General features: G+C 42.9%; 1 protein-coding gene across 3 annotated transcripts in view; it reads left to right on the forward strand.

The window, feature by feature from the left end:
* MTMR8 (myotubularin related protein 8) overlaps nucleotides 1-18,021 on the forward strand; it is a 24,064-nt gene continuing 6,043 nt past the window's right edge. For 2 of the 3 annotated variants that reach the window (XR_010434089.1, XM_064670180.1), the window contains exons 1-13: nucleotides 2-99; nucleotides 1,648-1,770; nucleotides 2,680-2,842; nucleotides 5,043-5,200; nucleotides 6,815-6,943; nucleotides 8,439-8,573; nucleotides 11,023-11,155; nucleotides 12,452-12,561; nucleotides 13,585-13,710; nucleotides 15,290-15,339; nucleotides 15,956-16,156; nucleotides 16,513-16,641; nucleotides 17,494-17,620. Coding sequence is in view for 2 of the 3 variants with exons in the window: in XM_064670180.1 (XP_064526250.1) it covers nucleotides 76-99; nucleotides 1,648-1,770; nucleotides 2,680-2,842; nucleotides 5,043-5,200; nucleotides 6,815-6,943; nucleotides 8,439-8,573; nucleotides 11,023-11,155; nucleotides 12,452-12,561; nucleotides 13,585-13,710; nucleotides 15,290-15,339; nucleotides 15,956-16,156; nucleotides 16,513-16,641; nucleotides 17,494-17,620 (1,608 nt within the window). In the remaining variant the exon portion in view is untranslated. Of the gene's footprint in view, nucleotides 100-1,647; nucleotides 1,771-2,679; nucleotides 2,843-5,042; nucleotides 5,201-6,814; nucleotides 6,944-8,438; nucleotides 8,574-10,575; nucleotides 10,649-11,022; nucleotides 11,156-12,451; nucleotides 12,562-13,584; nucleotides 13,711-15,289; nucleotides 15,340-15,955; nucleotides 16,157-16,512; nucleotides 16,642-17,493; nucleotides 17,621-18,021 lie in introns of all 3 variants that reach the window. The other variant, XM_064670179.1, reaches the window with a different exon arrangement.

The raw sequence follows: 18,021 nt of genomic DNA on the forward strand, positions 1-18,021 counted from the left end.
GGGGCGGGGCGGGGCGGGCCGGGCGGTCCCTCATGGCGGCGGCGCGGCCCGTCAGGCCGGCGGGGCCAGGCGGCCATGGAGCACATCAGCACCCCAAAGGTAACCTTCACCGAGCTTTATTCCATTTAACGGCGGGATTTATTTGGCTGCACGCGCCGTGATTGATCCCCGTCGGGCAACACCCCCTGCGCGCCCTCAGGGCTGAGCGCGGCGGGTTTAAAGCCGCGGTGTGAAGGTGCTGGTGGCTCCGCCGCCGTGTTGGGAAGCGGGTTTGCAGGGGGTGACACAAGGTGTTTTGGCGGCAATCCCTGAAAATTTCCTTTATATCCACCCCCCCTCAGTCCCAAAGAGTGAATCAAATGTACTTTTTTCCCCCGTTAAATTCAGTGAAACAGGAGCTCCGGTATTGCTGTGTTCAGGCGGCTAAAAATAAATTGCATTTACTTCAGGCAGCGGTTGGTAATTTAATTTTACCTTTTGCTGCCATGGAGGTTGTTATATTGTTATATTTTGGTTTATTCTCTAGGGTATTGGTTTGGGGATGCTCTTTCCCCTGTTCCCTGTGTTGCTTTGCTGGTCCTGCTTGTGTCTAGTGCCCTGAAAAAGGGAAATATTATATATATATAATAGTTATATTTGCTGAAAAATATGACATGCTAGGAAATCATTCAGCCTCTACCTCTGTTCTGCAAGTTTCTTTGCTGACATTTTCCATGGCTTTTCTCAGACAATGTAAGAAAACTCACACATTCAATACCCAAAACTAATCTATCATATACTGTTAAAAAGCTTGTTTTTATTATCCATCCAATTATTTTTCCCCATTATTTGTGCTTAATGGTGAAAGAAAATTTCCATCTACCTTCATGAAGAGGCAAATAGGCCAGGAGGAAATCGATGAAATACTGTCAACTATTCTATTATGTCTGTGCTGATACTTTTTAAAGCTGCTTTTTATTAATTAGCTTGATGTGCTTTATGAAATGCACTTACAGGCCAGGAAGTGAAGTACAAGAAGTAGCTCCTAATGGTTTTTTACAGGCACTGAGCAGCTGGAAGTCAGACTGGAGAGGGCTGTTCCTTTCAGAGCAACACTTTGATTACTCTGAACACAGACAAGTCTTTCTTTGCAGTTCTTTGTCTTGTTATTTGTCAGCCTTGTCCAGTAACAAAATGGAATCATCTTGGCTACGCATCCAGTCGTCCTGTTACTCACACTGGTGCTGAACCTTGGCTGTTTGCTTAACCTTTTTGGCTTTAATTCATGGAGAAATAATAGCATAAAGCTGAGCTGGTGTTGTAGGGCAGACTTAAATTCATGTTTTTTCCTGTATTGCTTCATGAGTTGCTTATTAGAAGTTGAATGACTGGAGTTCAACGGGTGTTTAGATAATTCCTCCGTCAAAGTTGGACATCAGGAGGAATTTTTCCACGGCAAGGGCTGTCAGGCATTGGAACTGCCCAGGATGTGGTGGAGTCCCCACCCCTGGAGGTGTCCAAGGAGGGACTGGACACAGCACTCAGTGCTCTGGACTGGGTGACAAGGTGGGGATCGGGCACAGCTTGGACTCGATGGTCTTGGAGGACTTTCCCAACCTCAGTGATTCTGGGATTCTGTAGTTTTTGCTTCCTCTTTCTATGTTGCAGGTCGAGAACGTGAAGTTGCTGGATCGCTACGCGAACAGGAAGGTGGCCAATGGGACATTGTACCTGACAGCCACACACCTGATCTACGTGGAGGCTTCTGCTGAAGTCAGGAAGGAAACATGGGTATGTTGTGGTGCCTGGGGCTGTGTAAACATACCTATAAAAGTTATTTTATGTCACAGGCTGATTTGGTTTGGGAGGGACTTGAAGGATCATCCAGTCCTGCCCCCTTACCATGGGCAGAGACACCTCCCACTAGCCCAGGTTGCTCCAACCTGGCCTTGGACACTTCCAGGGATGGGGCAGCCACAGCTTCTCTGAGCAACATGTGCCAGGCCCTCACCACCCTCCCAGCCAAGAATTCCTTCCCAATATCCCATCTAACCCTGCCCTCTGGCAGTGGGAAGCCATTCCCCCTTGTCCTGTCGCTACATGCTCTCATATCCAAAATAAACAAGTTTGGAAGTTCCACAGCTCCAATGACCTTTTATAGCATTTTAATACCAAATGCTCAACAGAAACAGCTGGTTTGGAAGGAAATGAGCACAATGGTGACATGACTTGATAGAGTTCACTCATGGAATTAGTGTCAGTTCAAGGAATATAAAAAACTTGTGTAATTTCCTCTCTCAAACTCAATATACCAAGCCACCAAACTTGAATTTACAGCTTTTGTAAGTGCAGAATTAGCACTGAAATGAGCCTATTTTATTGATTCTAAAGTAAAGTGAGAATGACAGAATATATTGCATATGAGAGTGGGAAAGCAAAGTGCACCAGGTAAACCAAGCTGCACATCAATCTCTGAAAGTAATTTCTGTGCGTCTGTGTTTTTTCAGTCCTGCTTTAGTTACCTGGCCTTTAGGTGCAGTCTGGGTGTTTATGTTTGATAAATAATCACAAATAATCTCATTTTCTGCTGCTACTTAGCTGCAGGAAGCATAAGTAGCTGATTGTGTTACAGAAACTTCATTTCTGCTTGTGCTGCTCGCAGCCTTATCTGAAAAATGTTGTTTATTCCCTGTTTTTCAGATCCTGCATCACCACATTGCAAGTGTGGAGAAGCTGCCCCTGACCACAGCTGGGTACCCCCTGCTTATCCACTGCAAGAACTTCCACGTGGCTCACTTTGTCCTGGGGCAGGAGCGGGACTGCCACGATGTGTTCACCTCCCTGCTCAAGCTCTCACAGCCAGGTATTGGGAGTGGGAGTCTCTTCTGGGAATTCTTGGAGCTCTCTAAGCTGGAAGGCTGGGCTGAGCCCTGGGGAAGCTCTGTCTGCCCCAGCTTGGGTTTGGGCTCTCAGTGCAGGATGTGGAGTCGGAATCAGCTTCTCCCACCAGAGACAAAGGATGGGCTCAGGAAGTAGAGAGCAGGACATTTGCTTAATTAAACACAGTCTTTGAAGCCTACAAGAAAGATGGAGATAGACTACTTACAAGGACCCGGAGTGACAGGACAAGGGAGAATGAAAGAGAGCAGTTTAGGTGGGATACTGGGAAGAAATTCTTCCCTGTGAGGGTGGGGAGGCCCTGGCACAGGTTGCCCAGAGAAGCTGTGGCTGCCCCATCTGTGGAAGTGTCCAAGGCCAGGTTGGACAGGGCTTGGAGCAACCTGGGCTAGTGGGAGGTGTCCCTGCCCATGGCAGGGGGTGGAAAGGGATGATCTTTAAGGTCCCTTCCAATCCAGGCCGTTCCGTGATCCTGTGGCAGTGGGAATGAGCTGGTGTTCCGCAAGGAACTTCTGGAGGCCTGTGGAAGGTTCATTTGCCTGACTGAGTCTGTCCCAGGCTTTTTTCTCATGTCACTCACACCGAGTGTCACATCCCATCCCTGGCCACTGTCAGTCATTCATGTGACCTGGCTGTTTTCTGTGTGCAGTTCTGCCCTCTCCAGCTGACCCAGAATTCGGGAATCCCACAAATAAAGCCTTAAACATTGGCATCTTCGATTTGTTTCCAGCAGCATGTTTAAGCTGCTCTGCACTGTTTACTCAGCTGTGACACCCTGTGTTTCACCCAGGCTGCCCTGACTTGGAGTCACTCTGAAAGAGGGTGAGCAAAATATCCTCAAAAGCCTGTGGTCTCTTCTGGCTCCAGCTTTTTATTCCATCATGGTTGAATCCTCAGGCTTCTTGTTCTTCTTGCAGCACAGCATTCCACTGAGTTCCTGTCTGCCTTCTGCCTCTGTTTTTGGAGTGCTACTTCAGTGAACCTGAGTTGTGTTATTATTACAAGGATGTAATTTGTAATTGCAATTTGTAAATTGTGTCACTAGTCTGAGGAAGGGGAATTGATGGCACCAGGCAGCTTCTTGCTGCCCTTCACAGGACTGGGCTGGAAATCCTGTAGGAGAAATGGGTTTTGCCGAGTTTTTTTTTTTAATTGATATTAAGGCTTGTGTCTATTCCCAGCATCCCCCTTGTGCTCTTTGGACTTTTCTTAGTTCTGCAGTTCTAACTCTTATGCTGTATCTAGCAGGTTTCTGGTGTTACACTTAAAAGCTGTCTCTGTTCTTTGAGTTTTGCAAATTAGAGACTTAGGTAGTGCCTTGAAGCTTGGGAGGTGTCACTGCAGGGGAGCACACCAGTTTCTTGTAGTTGTTTGTCTGAATGCTGTAGCTCTTTCTTTTCTTCTACTTAAGGATTTTAAGAGTGCTCTGTTTTTGGTTTAAAAAATGTCTGTGTATGTGTTCCCTTCATGGTTTTTTGGCAGAGTGATGGACAGCTGGGGGTTACCTGCTTTATCAGCCCCTGACAGGTTTCCCTCTGTCTCTGGAGCACTTGCTGCCTTGGGAGTTAGCTGAATGAGTTATTGGCTGGATTTGCATTTTATGGAGAGAGGGAAGGAGGTTGGGATGGTAAATGGCCATTTGTCAGACCCAGCCCGAAGCCTTTGTTGGGCTGAAAGTAACATTTCAGACATCTCTCAGGGTTAGAACTTGCTGTTGAAGGATGAACTTTCAGGTGTGGAAGAGCTGTTGTATGAACTCTCCACAAAAAATAGATCTTTTAATATGTGTTGTCATTTATGGGTTAATGCTTATGACATAAATCCCATCTAACGTGCCTGTTGTAGTGAATTTAGGAGGAAATCATTCGTTCAGGAAAAATTACCGCTTCAGACTTAGAATTAATTCTAACAAAATGTTTTAAGCCTATTTCCTTGCATGTGGGAACTGAGTATTGGAAATTCCTGAGGATTTCAGGAGGAATTGTCAGCACTTGGTACTACCCTGACCAAAATCCTATAAATATGGGGTTGAGAAGTTTTAAATATCTCAAATACTCTTCTCTGCAGCACTGAATGATTGATTTCCAGAAGTTCAGGCCTCTCTGTATGTCTTTGCATCTCTTTAGTTATTAAATAGCTAATTTTTTTTTCTTTCTTCTTCCCAGTGAAACCTGAAGAACTTTATGCTTTCTCTTACAATCCTAAAATGTCTAAAGAGAACCGGGAAATTGGGTGGAAACTAATTGATTTAAAACTGGATTACCAGCGCATGGGAATTCCAAACGACTACTGGGAAATAACGGATGTTAACAAGGACTACGAGGTAATTCCTGCCCCAAGTAGCCATTTAATGCAGTATCTCCTTGTTGTTATTAATGACACAGAGCAGCCCTGCTGCTGCCTCTGGGGAGGAATGAGCTCTCTTGCTTTTAAGCAGCATCATCTTGATGGGAAGTTGCAGATAATGATGCTACAGAAGAGCTGCAGAGTCACCTTGGTTTGCTTTGATCCCCCTGGCAAGGGACCAGAGAATTGTTCTGCTAGAGAAATGGCAAACCATCTGTTAGGAAAAGCCTGAAGTACCCTTAGCTGCTTTTGGTATTTCCAAAGCCTGTCCCACCTGACTAGGGACAGATGTGTAGGAGAGAAATAAATGGCAGCAGTTTGGATTGGTAGGGGGTGAGGCAGAGTGGAGAGGGACTAGGGAAGGAAGGAGAAAAACAGACCTTCTTTTGCTTGCTTGGTTGGATCTTCTGCTTTATAAGGCCTCTCTGTCATTTCAGTCCAAACTGGCTGCTGCTGTTATTTTCTTTGAAAGGCCATCTTGGATCTAAACAACAATAAACAACAGCATTTGTCAGCAAGCTTGTTCAAAATCCTGTTACACATTATTTCCCTTTTTATTTCTTCTAATGTGGAACAGTCAGACCTGGCTGTCAAAAAGCCAAAACAGGCAACTCTGAGGAAGAATCCAACATATTCGGTCCTGAATCCCTTCCCCTGCTCCCCACTCTCTTCCCTGGGCAGCTTTCTTTGCTGTTACACTTTGGGTTGAAGAAATACAAGCCTGTGCTGTCAGAAGTGACAGTTCATTTTACCTGGCTATGTGTTTGGATGCCTGAATTGAGATGTGATGGCAGAGATGCTGTTTCCAGTAGCTGATTAAGGCACCTGAATGTGAGCAGCTCAAATCATTAATCACTCTGAGGCTGTACTTGCTCAAGTGTAACTCTCAAGTGCCAGTGCTTTAGAATTTCCTCAGGGTTTCCAGCCTGTGTGTTAAAATTGTCAAGCCTAATGTAAAGCCAGGCTTGGGGAGGAGCTCATCTGTGAAGTCTATGCTGAGAGACTGTACTGGTTTGAGGAGGAAAGATAAAGCTGGTCTCTGAGGGTGCTTCCTGATTGCTGGTCATTCCTTTTCAGAATAAGATTTAGAGGGAACTTTTTAAATATAGTTGTTCTTACTTTCTCTTTTTGTGAAAAGGAATTCTTGGCTGTGAGGGTGGTGAGGCCCTGGCACAGGTTGCCCAGAGAAGCTGTGGCTGCCCCATCCCTGGAAGCATCTAAGGCCAGGTTGGATGGGGCTTGGAGCAACCTGGGCTAGTGGGAGGTGTCCCTGCCCATGGCAGGGGGTTGGGACAAGATGATCCTTAAGGTCCTTTCCAACCCAAACCATTCTGTGATTCTAAATCAGAAACTTTCATAAAATTTATGAATTTAAAGAACTTCTTTTAATATGTACTGGGTGCAGTGCAGTCCATTTTCTAGGTTCACTTTTAAAATTGATCCTTTCCTTCACATTCTTTTATTTTGAACCTATTCCTCTCTTATTTTCCTAAATAAATCTTAACGTCATGAGCTCAAGATGAATTTTTCATGGATTTTGAATTGCTCAGTACTAATATCTGTTTTTTTTTTTTTCTTTTTTCTCACTCAGGTTTGCAGCACATACCCTCCAGAAATCGTGGTGCCTCGAGCTGCCTCCAAGGCAGTGGTGATGGGAAGTTCAAAGTTCAGAAGCCGAGGGCGGATTCCGGTGCTTTCTTACTTGTATAAGGAAAACAATGTTAGTGCTGGCTTGGGGTGAGAGCGAGGGTTCCCCTTTTTGCCCAGGTCCCTTCTAGTGACAGGAAATAATGAGATAATTATTAGACTTGAGACATTTGAGAACTTCTCTTAATGGCTTTAAATATTAGTTCATTCTGAGTCACAGAATAAGCCGAAGACAAACACTTGGGGTGCATCCAGAGCTCTGCAAAAAGCCCAAACTTTCCAACCTTCCTTTTTATTTAAATCAACTTTCAGCAATTCCTTCTGATGTGGGGCTTTTAAATCTCCTGTTTAGCTATATTCAATAATGTTTTACCAAGTTCCATGTTAACTCAGCTAGATTTTATTAGTATTGAAGAGGAAGAACCACCCTGAAATAAATCCCCACTAGGTCACAATAAGTGAAGGTTTCATTTTTTTGTTTTTTTCCACTGAAGACCAGAATGTAAATTTTTAACTTTGCTGCCTCAGCAGTGTTTTAGATGCTGATGTGAGGAAAATGCTGTCACAGCCAAATTGTTGTTTTTCTGAGGAAATGTGACTTGACCTGGGCACTGCATGGAGTTGTGCTGGCAACTTAAAGCATACTCAGTGCCCTTCTGAGCATGGAACAGTAACAACTGAGAAGGAAAACTGTGGAAAAGAATGGTTTGGAAATAGAAACCAAGTAGAAAACATGAGAAATTATGGCCTTCCAGTGCCTTATGAAAAGGAGGGAGAGGGATTTTTTGTAGGGGCACATAGTGACAGGACAAGGGGGAATGGTTTTAAACTGCCAGAGGGCAGGGTTAGATGGGATATTGGGAATAAATCCTTCCCTGTGAGGATGGGGAGGCCCTGGCATAGGTTGCCCAGAGAGGCCATGGCTGCCCCTGGATCCCTGGAAGTGTCCAAGGCCAGGTTGGACAGGGCTTGGAGCAACCTGGGCTAGTGGAAAGTGGAACATACTGCTTAGGGGATGGAATGAGGTGGTCTTGAGGTCCCTTCCAAGCAAGCCCTTCTGGGATTCTGGGGTTCTGTGTACTGCTAACATTTGGGATCCTGATCATCAGGCAGAGCACACTGTGAAGTTTCTTGGCCTCTCTACTTAATGAAGTTTCCCAAACCTCTCGCTTCGAGAAATAGCCCAGTAAGGTTTGTGTGGGTCCAGTTAAGCAGCAGTTTTTCAGTGAAGGAGAACACAATTAACCCCATTCAGTGGGTGTTTGGGGTGGGTGGGAGGTGCTGTGGGATCGGGGTGACCCTCTGTGTGTGTGTGTAGGTCTGTGGGATCAGGTTTGACCCCCTGTGTGTGTGTGAGAGGTGCTATGGGATCAGGGATGACCCTCTGTGTGTGTGTGTGATGCTGTGGGGTCAGGGCTCACCCTGTGTGTGTGTGAGTTGCTGTAGGGTCAGTGCTCACCCCATGTGTGTGTATGGAGTGCTATGGGGTCAGGGCTCACCCTGTATGTCTGTGGGGTCAGTGCTCATCCTGTGTGGGGTGCTGTGGGTGAGCTGTGTCTGTGTTGCAGGCTGCCCTGTGCCGCTGCAGTCAGCCCCTGGCCGGGTTCAGCGCACGCTGCCTGGAGGACGAGCAGATGCTCCAGGCCATCCGAGAGGCCAACCCCGGGAGCCCCTTCATGTATGTTGTAGACACAAGGCCAAAGGTACCTTCCTGGGGTTCTGGGCTGCTTCTGTACCTCATGTCTGAATTAGTAAAGCTGGTTCCAGGTTACTCTGGCACAACTGAGATTAGCTCGGTTGGTTAGAGTGTGATGCTAATGCTGTGGGGTCAGTCCCTGTATGAGTCACTCTACTCATTGATGATCCTTGTGGTTCTCTTCCAGTTCAGAATATTCCAGGGTAACAACTCTGCCAGTGCTTTCTAGGCTGTGTGGGATCAGGGATGCAGGGTCACCTGGTTCAGGATATATAACTGCAGAGTTAAGTGCTGTTGGGATCTGGCACTCCTGGAGTCTCCTGGGTTGAAGTTTGTGGCATTTCCCTGCAGAGAGTCCATCATGTGTTGAGTTGGGAAGAAGCCTCAGAATGCAGTTTCATGGCACTGGAGTCTTATTTATCTATCTATTTATTTATTTATTTGAATATATAAAAATAAACAAGACTCCATATGGACTTTTTATTTATATACACATAAATATATATTTATAAATAATAAATATGTTTATATAAAATTTATTTTATTTATATAAAATGTTTTATTATATAATAATTACATATATTTTGGAGAAATATATATTTCTACACTATAAATTATATTATTATATTTATTATATATAATATATATTTTATATATACTATATATATATGTATAAAAATATACAAAATATAAAATATTTTTTATGTATTTATTGGCAGACCTGGGAGGAAGTGAGGCTGTGTGGGGTCTGATAACAACCAAGAAAAGCAATTGACATATATATATTTATACATACAGATAAATAATATTTTTTATTTATATAATAAATATATATAAGTATATTGTTTTATATGTGTAATATAAATTAAATTGTTCTATTTATTATATAATATGTAATAAATTGTATATTGTATATTAAAATAAAAATTATAATATATATAAATATTAAAAAATACACTATTATTTATATATTTACTGGCAGACCTGGCAGGAAGTGCGGCTGTGTGGGATCTGATAACAACTGAGAAAAGCAATTTTTTTGCCTTTTAAAAATAACACCAGTGATGTGCAGCTTGGAGTTTAATACACTTCAGCTCTTCTGGTCCACAGCCACTGTTTGGGGCCAGAAGTTCAGAGCTGAGGGTTTTATTTAAGAGGATATTGATAAAATACTTGCAAAATTCAATCTCTAATGACTGTCACCTTGAGGAACTGAATTTAAGAACCAAATCAAATGATTCTCTTGTAAGCATATGGATTAGGAGTGCTGGTGTAAGGAAATTAGAACACAAGAAATTTCATAGCACACAAGTATTTAAATGCAAAGATTTAAAAGTGCACTGACTGTTTTGAAATCGAGCTTTCTGAGAACCTGCTTCACTGTTCAGATATTGCAGTTATTTTATAGACACTGCATATTTAGTTAAAACTATGGCAAGGGCAAGAAGGGAAAAGTCTTTTGGGGAAAATGGGGAATGTTTCACCTGTTGTTCCAGTGTTATTTTGCCTTTTTGTACTGTGACATTTCCTGAGATCACCTATTCTGTAATGATGTATATGTTTATAGCAATCACTGCAGATTTTTTTGGTACAGGCAGCTTCCAGTGTCAGAGATGTTCCCCTGAAATCCATCCTTGATGGCAATTTTGTGCTAAAATATTTGATGAAAAGGGGATAATTTATAATTGGTGACATTTCTCTTTCAAACCCCACATACCTTACTTTGGATGGTAGAACTGAAACACTGGAGTTATTTGATAGTCTTAAACATGTCTGTACCATAGCTGACTTTTCCTTCCCTCCTCTCTATGGAGGCAAATCCCTCCTCTGCCCAGAGTAACCTGGGGGGAGGTGGAGCTCTGTTTTCCATCACCACTCAAGATTTCCTGTAGCTCTTGAACTGTTTGGGTTAATTTTTAGGGCAACTGGCTTCTTTTCTACTTTTCTGCAGTTCCAGTTGGTTGCTGTATTCTTCCTGCTCAACTTGAATATTTCTATGTTTCCCTCAGGTGGCTTTATTTCATCTGTGCATGTATGTCTGTGAAAAGCTTTGGAATTCTCTTACTATTTCTATCCCACCATGTATGTATGTTACTGGGAAAAATGACTTTCCTAGTTTTGCTTTCCTTTGCTTCTCTCTGCATTTCCTTAGGTAGCTGCACAGTTAGGGCAGGCTCAGTGTCTCTCTGCCTGCTTTGATGACAGCAGAAATTGGGGAAATTCTAGACAGGGTTTTAATGAGCCTCTGCATATGAGTAATGGACTGGAGACACTGGTGTAATTTTAGGGAATTAATGTCTGGGAGGTGGGGAAGTACAGCTGAGTAACAGCTTTGTTCAGTCCATTTTCTGGGAGATTTTAAAAAGAAAGAACATCTTGCAAAACAGGCTGATTTCTTTCTGTAGAGTATTGTAATTTTCCCTTCCTTTTCTCTCCCATTCCCTTGGATTTGGCAGTTGAATGCCATGGCCAACCGAGCTGCTGGGAAGGGCTATGAGAACGAGGACAACTATGAGAACATTCGCTTCAAATTCATTGGCATAGAGAACATTCATGTGATGAGGAGCAGCCTGCAGAAACTCCTGGAAGGTGGGTACAGCCCAGGGACTGGCCTTTGCTACCCCTGGCCACTTTTGGACAAAAAAATATCCAAATCCTACGTGCACAGCATTGTGCTGGCAGCAGAGTCAGTGTCTTGCTTTGTTTGCTCTGTGGAAGTGGCTGAAAGTATCATTGTGGTTAAAATGCTTTCCTGCTGGACATTTGATTTGTTCTTGTGCTTGGTTTTGTAGTGGTTCAAAACCAGCAGCCAACACTAACAGCATTCCTTAATTAATGTGCCAAATTAAAAGGAAAAGGCTATTACATTAGAAATACTACATTTTGCAACTGAGTCTCATGGTTGCTTCATGAGGTGTTGAAAGAAAACTAACAGGTTGTTTAGGAAATACTTTTTGGGGTTTGATATATTGAATTTGGAGTATTTCAGTGTTATCTGAATTGAATCTGATTTGAAATACAGTTTCAAATTTCTAATCTCTGATTTGACATACATTTTTGGCATGATCTTCCAAAGGTTTGAATCTCATATGTACCTCGTTCTTACCTGTCATTTATTTCTGATTTCTTTTGATTAATACATAAATTCATTTTTTAATACATAAATATATTAAAATGCAGAACCTCAGGTAATTAAGCTCCTTGTTATCTTAGGGGAAAAAGCAAAGCAGATCAGAAGAAATACTTACCTGAGCCATTGGGGATCAAGAGGGGGGATGATCACAAGTAGGAGTCCTCAATTCCCTGTTCCTGGCAGATTTATTTTGTGGTGGAAGAGAAGGCAGAATAAACACTTGATTGCTCCCATATTCTTCAGCAGTGATGAAACCTCACTCTGGTGCTTATGGACTGTTAGTGAACTTAATTACTGTCAGTATTTTCTGTGCTGGGTTTCATTACAGCGTCTGAGTTGCCTTCAAGGTTAGACATGTTATTTCTCTCTCTGTAAATTAGAACTCTCCTGTCTTCAAATCCCTGTGATGCTGAGGGAAGGGTTGTAGATGTGAGTGTGATGGTGATTTATAGTGAAGTAACAGGTCGCTAAACACTCGCTTTGTTGGAAAAAACTGAGCTGAGAAAAGAATGAGTTACCATTGAAAAAAGGAGGAGGATATTTTCTGAGCCTGAAGTTCTTACGCAAACCAGCAGTTTTTAGTTATGAATTTTAAGTATTCAGCCAGTGGTTTCTGTGTCCTTTAGACAGGATGTTGCTGCTGACACTTTAAAAATGTAGCTGTTAGGATACCAGGCTGTGGAGAGCTAATGAGGAGGTGCAGGAGATGCTGTTCACAGGGTGTCAGCTCATTCCTTTGTGTTTGTTCTTAGTGTGTGAAATGAAATCCCCCTCCATGAGCGACTTCCTCACTGGGCTGGAGAACTCGGGTTGGTTACGGCACATCAAGGCTGTCATGGATGCAGGTGTCTTCCTTGCCAAGGTAAAACTGCTCTCCAGCCTGCAGGTGAATTAAAAAACATGTAGTTGTCTGTTTGGGAAGGTGGAGAGACAGACAGTGGGAAAACACTGCTATCCAGATTGGCCTCAGCTCTCCAAACCAACTTGGAGGACATAAGTGGGTCGGTCATCCAGCTGGGCTCTCTCCTAGACACTGCTGTGACAAAGTGTTGGGGTGTTGTCCTGTGTGCTGTTTTGCAGCAAGCGGTTTCTGAGGCTTTATTAGAACTCATTTGAAACAGGTAAAACCACAGAATGTGAATAAAATTAAATAGAAGCAGTTCTGTCCAGTAGTGCAAACAACTCATAACCCTGGGCTCATTATTCAGTCACCTGCTCTGCTTTAATGGCAGGATTGTTTTGACCAGTTTATTTGCTGGATTTATGTGATGTGGACACTAATTTTGACTATTGAACACAATCCTAATTTCTGCAGAGCTCGTGGCTTTGCAGGTCAGGAAAAGGAGAGAAGTCACTAGGGCTCTTTAGGAGGAGTAAAGGGTGTGCAGGAAATACCATTGCAAGAGTCGTGAGAGTAATTGTCTCTTACAATTTTCCCATGTAGCAAGCATGAAAATGTTATCGTGTTTTCCTGCCACTGGTACAAGGGGAAGAAGATGATCCATATGGGAGGAGGTTGGGATCAGCTCTTCTAATTTGTCTTGAAGTTCCTGATCTCCATGTGTCCGATTCTTTACCCATACACCAAATCTTTCCTCAGAGGAGGAGACTGAGAATTCTTGGCCTTTCAGGAGACTGAGTGCTTGAGATCACAGGCTCTGTTTCTTGCCAGCCTGTTGCTGCCAAGACACGGTGCAGCATTTCGTTCTAGTTGGGGTTTCTGTGGGTTGATGTTCAACCCACAGACACTGGTGCATTTCTGTGGTCCAGATGAGAAGTGACAAATATTCCTCTGGAGTTTTAGGTAAATATGGATGAAGGGGTAGCAATATTTCGGAAGTCTAGCTGGAAAGGTGCTGAAGTGCTGTGTGTGGTGTCTCCTCAGGCTGTGAGGGAGGAGAAGGCCAGTGTCCTGGTGCACTGCTCCGACGGGTGGGATCGCACAGCCCAGGTCTGCTCCCTGGCTGGGCTCCTCTTGGACCCCTTCTACAGGACCTTCAAAGGCTTCATGGTAAGGACACCAATGTTGGAATTTTAAAAATTCAAAACTAAAAAGTGCTTCCTGCATTGGAAAGGTAAACAGGCGCTAATTAAGTGTTTGAGGCCCTTTCCTGGCACAAGCAGGAGGTGACCTATATAAAGGAGCTTTGATTCTGTAATGAGCTTTAATTGCTCTGTGGGCACAAAAGGCAGGGGTTGATTTACAATTCCCGAATCTTTGTTTCCTTGAATGTCCACATGAGAGCCACTAATGAGAGGTTTCAGCAAGAGATGGATGAGGAAAGGATGCAGCTCTGGCTGCAATCCACCAAAAAGTGCTGTAGGAGCTTGTCATGTAGGTCTCTTATCTGCCGAGATTTCGAATTGGGTGAACTCACTGTCGAGCAGGAGGCAGTGTATAACCTGTATATCAGTAAAATCTGCCTCATTTCAGAGCTTTTTAAAAGCCATTTCATATGAATTTGGCTGTTTGCTTCTAGTGCGGGCTTCTTCTTTTTTGCAGCCATCCCTCCATGAATACAGTGCAGTCTGGGATGTGCCTTTCCAGTCATCCCTTGTTAAATACCTGAAGAGCTGCTGCTCTTTCTCAAAAGAGATCCATATAAGAATCCCTGGAATCACAACAATGCAAATTTTGCCTTCTCCCATGCTAGGACTGTTTCCTTACATTCCATGCTACTTTTATTATTATTTTTGCTTCTGGATTATACTGCAGGTTTTTTTAACAGTTAAAATTACATCAGCATAGGAAACATCTGCCTGGGCTTTGGCTGTGAACAATTCTGCATGAACTGAGAGACATGAATTTCTTAGGAACAGGAGCGATTACTAACACAGATACATCCTTGGCTGTCCCTTGAGACAAGGGTTTATAGGCACAAGTCTCCTGACAGTGGTTATTCCTAAATGAATTAATGAGGAGTGTTAGGAATGAAAAATTTGATAAGCAATATAAATGAAGTCTTTGAAAAACTCTGTTGTGCGTTTTTCCTGCCTTCTGTTCTTTAAGCCTCTGCATGATGAGATCAGGAATTGATCTTTAGATATGATCCAGCAAGAAATAATGACTGCAGCATCAGTCATGTGGTTCCTTTTGAGACATCTTTCAGGAAAACACTGCTTCCTTATTATTTTCCTATAGCTAGCACAGGGATTCTATTTAAAATAGAAATTGGTTGTTCTGATTTCATCTTGATCTCCTCAATACACAGCTGTACTTCTTATATTCCTATTTGTGTGTTAAACATTTGTTGAATTCCAGCTGCTGATTTATTTTGGAGAGTTAAATAGCACATAGGGCAATATTAAGCTGTTAATTCTTTTAGCTCGGTGTGCTTATGTATTATGACTTTAAGAACACAGAAGCTCCCTCAAAATAGTACTAGACTTGCTGAAGTTCTCATTCCAACAATGCCATTGCACTGGTAACTGGATAATCTGTAAATCACAATTACTGTTCCCATTGATTTCTGTGGATATACTTGTAACTATAGAGTCAGCAGCTTTTTAGGCTTTAGCATCAAAGGCTTCACTTTTCTTTTTTAACCAAAGTAATGCTCTTTTTTTTAATCCCTCTTTTGAAACTGCAGGTTCTGATAGAAAAGGAGTGGATTGCAATGGGCCACAAGTTCTCCCACAGGTAAGAGGAGCAGGTTATTTGGGTGGAGTGACTGGGTGGGACTTGACTGGGAAACCAATACAGTGTCTTCAGGTTTATGTGCTCCCAGGAAAAATGTAAAGGAAAATACAGGTGAGGGGAGAGAAGATTTGGAAAAGACTGGAGTTGGTGACATAAAGCCAGCGTCTTCCAGGGCTGTTATTTCATCAGTGTTTTTTTATTACTTTGCAGAATTATAGGCTTGAATTCATTGTCTGAATTCTGGGTGTTTTCCTACCCAAAAAATTGTATTATTTGAGGAGTGCTAATCATAAAATCACAGAATCATTAATGTTGGAAAAGACCTCCAAGGTCCTAAAGTCCAACCATTAACCCACCCCCATGTCCCCAAGTGCCACATGCACTCCAGGGGTGGTGACTCCACCCCTGCCCTGGGCAGCCTGTGCCATCAATAAGGTTCTGATTCATTCTTTTGCAATTATCTCCTGAGGGAAGATCTCAGCTGCTGTTTTTCAGGACTTTTTCTGAGTTCAAACCATAAGCTTGAACAACTGGAAGAAGACTTCCCATTTTAATGTTTAGGGGGGTCTTTTTGTGTTGGGTGACACAGGATTTAACCCTGTTTACATCTCTCCAGGTGTGGCCACTTGGATGGGGACCCCAAGGAGGTGTCCCCCGTGTTCACCCAGTTTGTGGAGTGTGTCTGGCAGCTCATGCAGCAGTTCCCCTGCTCCTTTGAGTTCAATGAGAGGTTCCTTCTGGAAATCCATGACCATGTTTACTCCTGCCAGTTTGGCAACTTCCTTGGGACCTGCCACAAGGAGCGTGAAGATCTCAAGTGAGTTGATAGTTGGTAGAGCCAGAAGTGACTTGAAATGTCAGGAAAGGGGCAGGTTGGATGTGTTTGTGTGTTTTAATATAACTCTGGATTGGTTAAGGGTAGCATTGTCTTGAGAGATGCTAAAAAATTACATCTCAGAAGACAGATGTTTTAATTTGGACCACAGTAAGCCCTTCTGGATTGGCTGGTGGATTATATATTCCTCAGGGATGTATCTTGCATTTATGTAATTAATCAGATAATGTGTAAAAATAATTCATAGCTTCCTTAATCTAATTCTCCTCTGAACAGTTAGAGTTCTTAATCCACTTGCCTCCTTTTTTTAGTGATTAGATGTTATTTGTACTTGACAGAATCTTTGAGAAGACCCATTCTCTGTGGCCTTTCCTCTTACAGAGGAAGCAGGAATTGAGAAATCCTTTGTACAGAGGGTTTACAGCTTACAAAGAACTTCAACCAAACACACTGCCTTTCAGTTTCCAGTAAGTTGCTCATTTAAGAAGGGGGGATTTCTTTCATTATGATGTAGATTGATAATTCGGGTTTAATAAAATAAATTTGCACTGATCAGCTTGGTTTGTTTTACCCTTCCCCTCCATTCCTCACCCATAAACTGAGATTAGCAGTGCACTGGTAATGGTTAAATAAGTGCAGGTGCTGTAATTTAATATTTTTTTCTTTGGGGTTGAGAAAGAGGGTGAGGAAAGGCAAGGAAAAACATAACTTCAGATGAAGATAGAACCACATGCCCCCTGACTGCTTGCTCTGTCACATGTAAGTCATAGGCTAGACAGTTGTTTGAGAAAGTTCCTCTTTTTCTCCTTTTTAATATATATTAAGAAAGTCTTTCAAGCAGGAATTTTGGTGCCCAGTCACACCCAGGCTGATGCAGTCAGGGTTTTTTTCCCAAGAAGGGTGTTCTGGTTGCTTGCCCAGGGTGTTACAAGAGGTGGTGAGTTTGGCTTTGTGTCTGGTCCCTGCTGAGAGAGAGGGGGATGCAAATGTGTTTTTAAGTGCTGTATGTGGTTACTGGTGGGGAAAGAGGACTTGAAGGCGAGCTGCCCAAGCCTCCAGTAAGTCTGCTATAGAAAAAAAAAAGGGGTATTTTCATCCTATTCTAATACCTACTGTCAGGTCTTTTAACTTTATGAAAATTTGCCCACTGAGTCAGAATTTCATAATCCAAGGCCGTGGTGGTTTTTTGCAATCAATTACCTACCACAAGCTGTTGAAAATTCTTAAAAGAATTCTTGAAGAAAATTCTCTTCTTAACAGAATGGTGACAGTAGGGCACAAGTGGCCTCCTAATTCCCTTTTCCTGCCCTGTTCTTGAGGTTTTGGTGTGGGATGTACAATCGCTTTGACAAAGGGATGCACCCAAAACAGTGTGTGTTGGATCATCTGCTGAGCTGCATGAGCCAGAAGGTGCAGCTGGAGGACGATGCATCTGAACTGGAAAACGTGAGGCTATTTATATTTCTTTAGTATTTCAAATCCCATGAAGGCTTTGGCCAATGTATCTGGGTTTAAATATTGGCACTGGAGAGTTGTTTCAGTAAGCTGGGCAAAATGAGGGGTTAAACGACAAGGCTCTGCTAGCAGTAGATTTGCTGTTTGTATTAAAAAAAACCCAGAACACCCACAGACAAACTAAAAAACACATCTAAAAATATACCAGTGAGAAGGCTATCACTGTCCTTTGCCAGTTTAATGTGGATGCTGAAAACTTCAGCTTTCCTAATTAAACTCTGGTCTTTGTATCAAACATGTAAAGATCTGTGCCCGTGGACTTCAGTGCTGGAAAAGAGGCACTGGCACAGGGCTGTTGTGTTGACAGCTGATTTTTTGTACACTGCTGACAC

Source organism: Pseudopipra pipra, chromosome 13 (genome assembly GCF_036250125.1).
Source record: "Pseudopipra pipra isolate bDixPip1 chromosome 13, bDixPip1.hap1, whole genome shotgun sequence".
Lineage (NCBI taxonomy): Eukaryota > Metazoa > Chordata > Aves > Passeriformes > Pipridae > Pseudopipra > Pseudopipra pipra.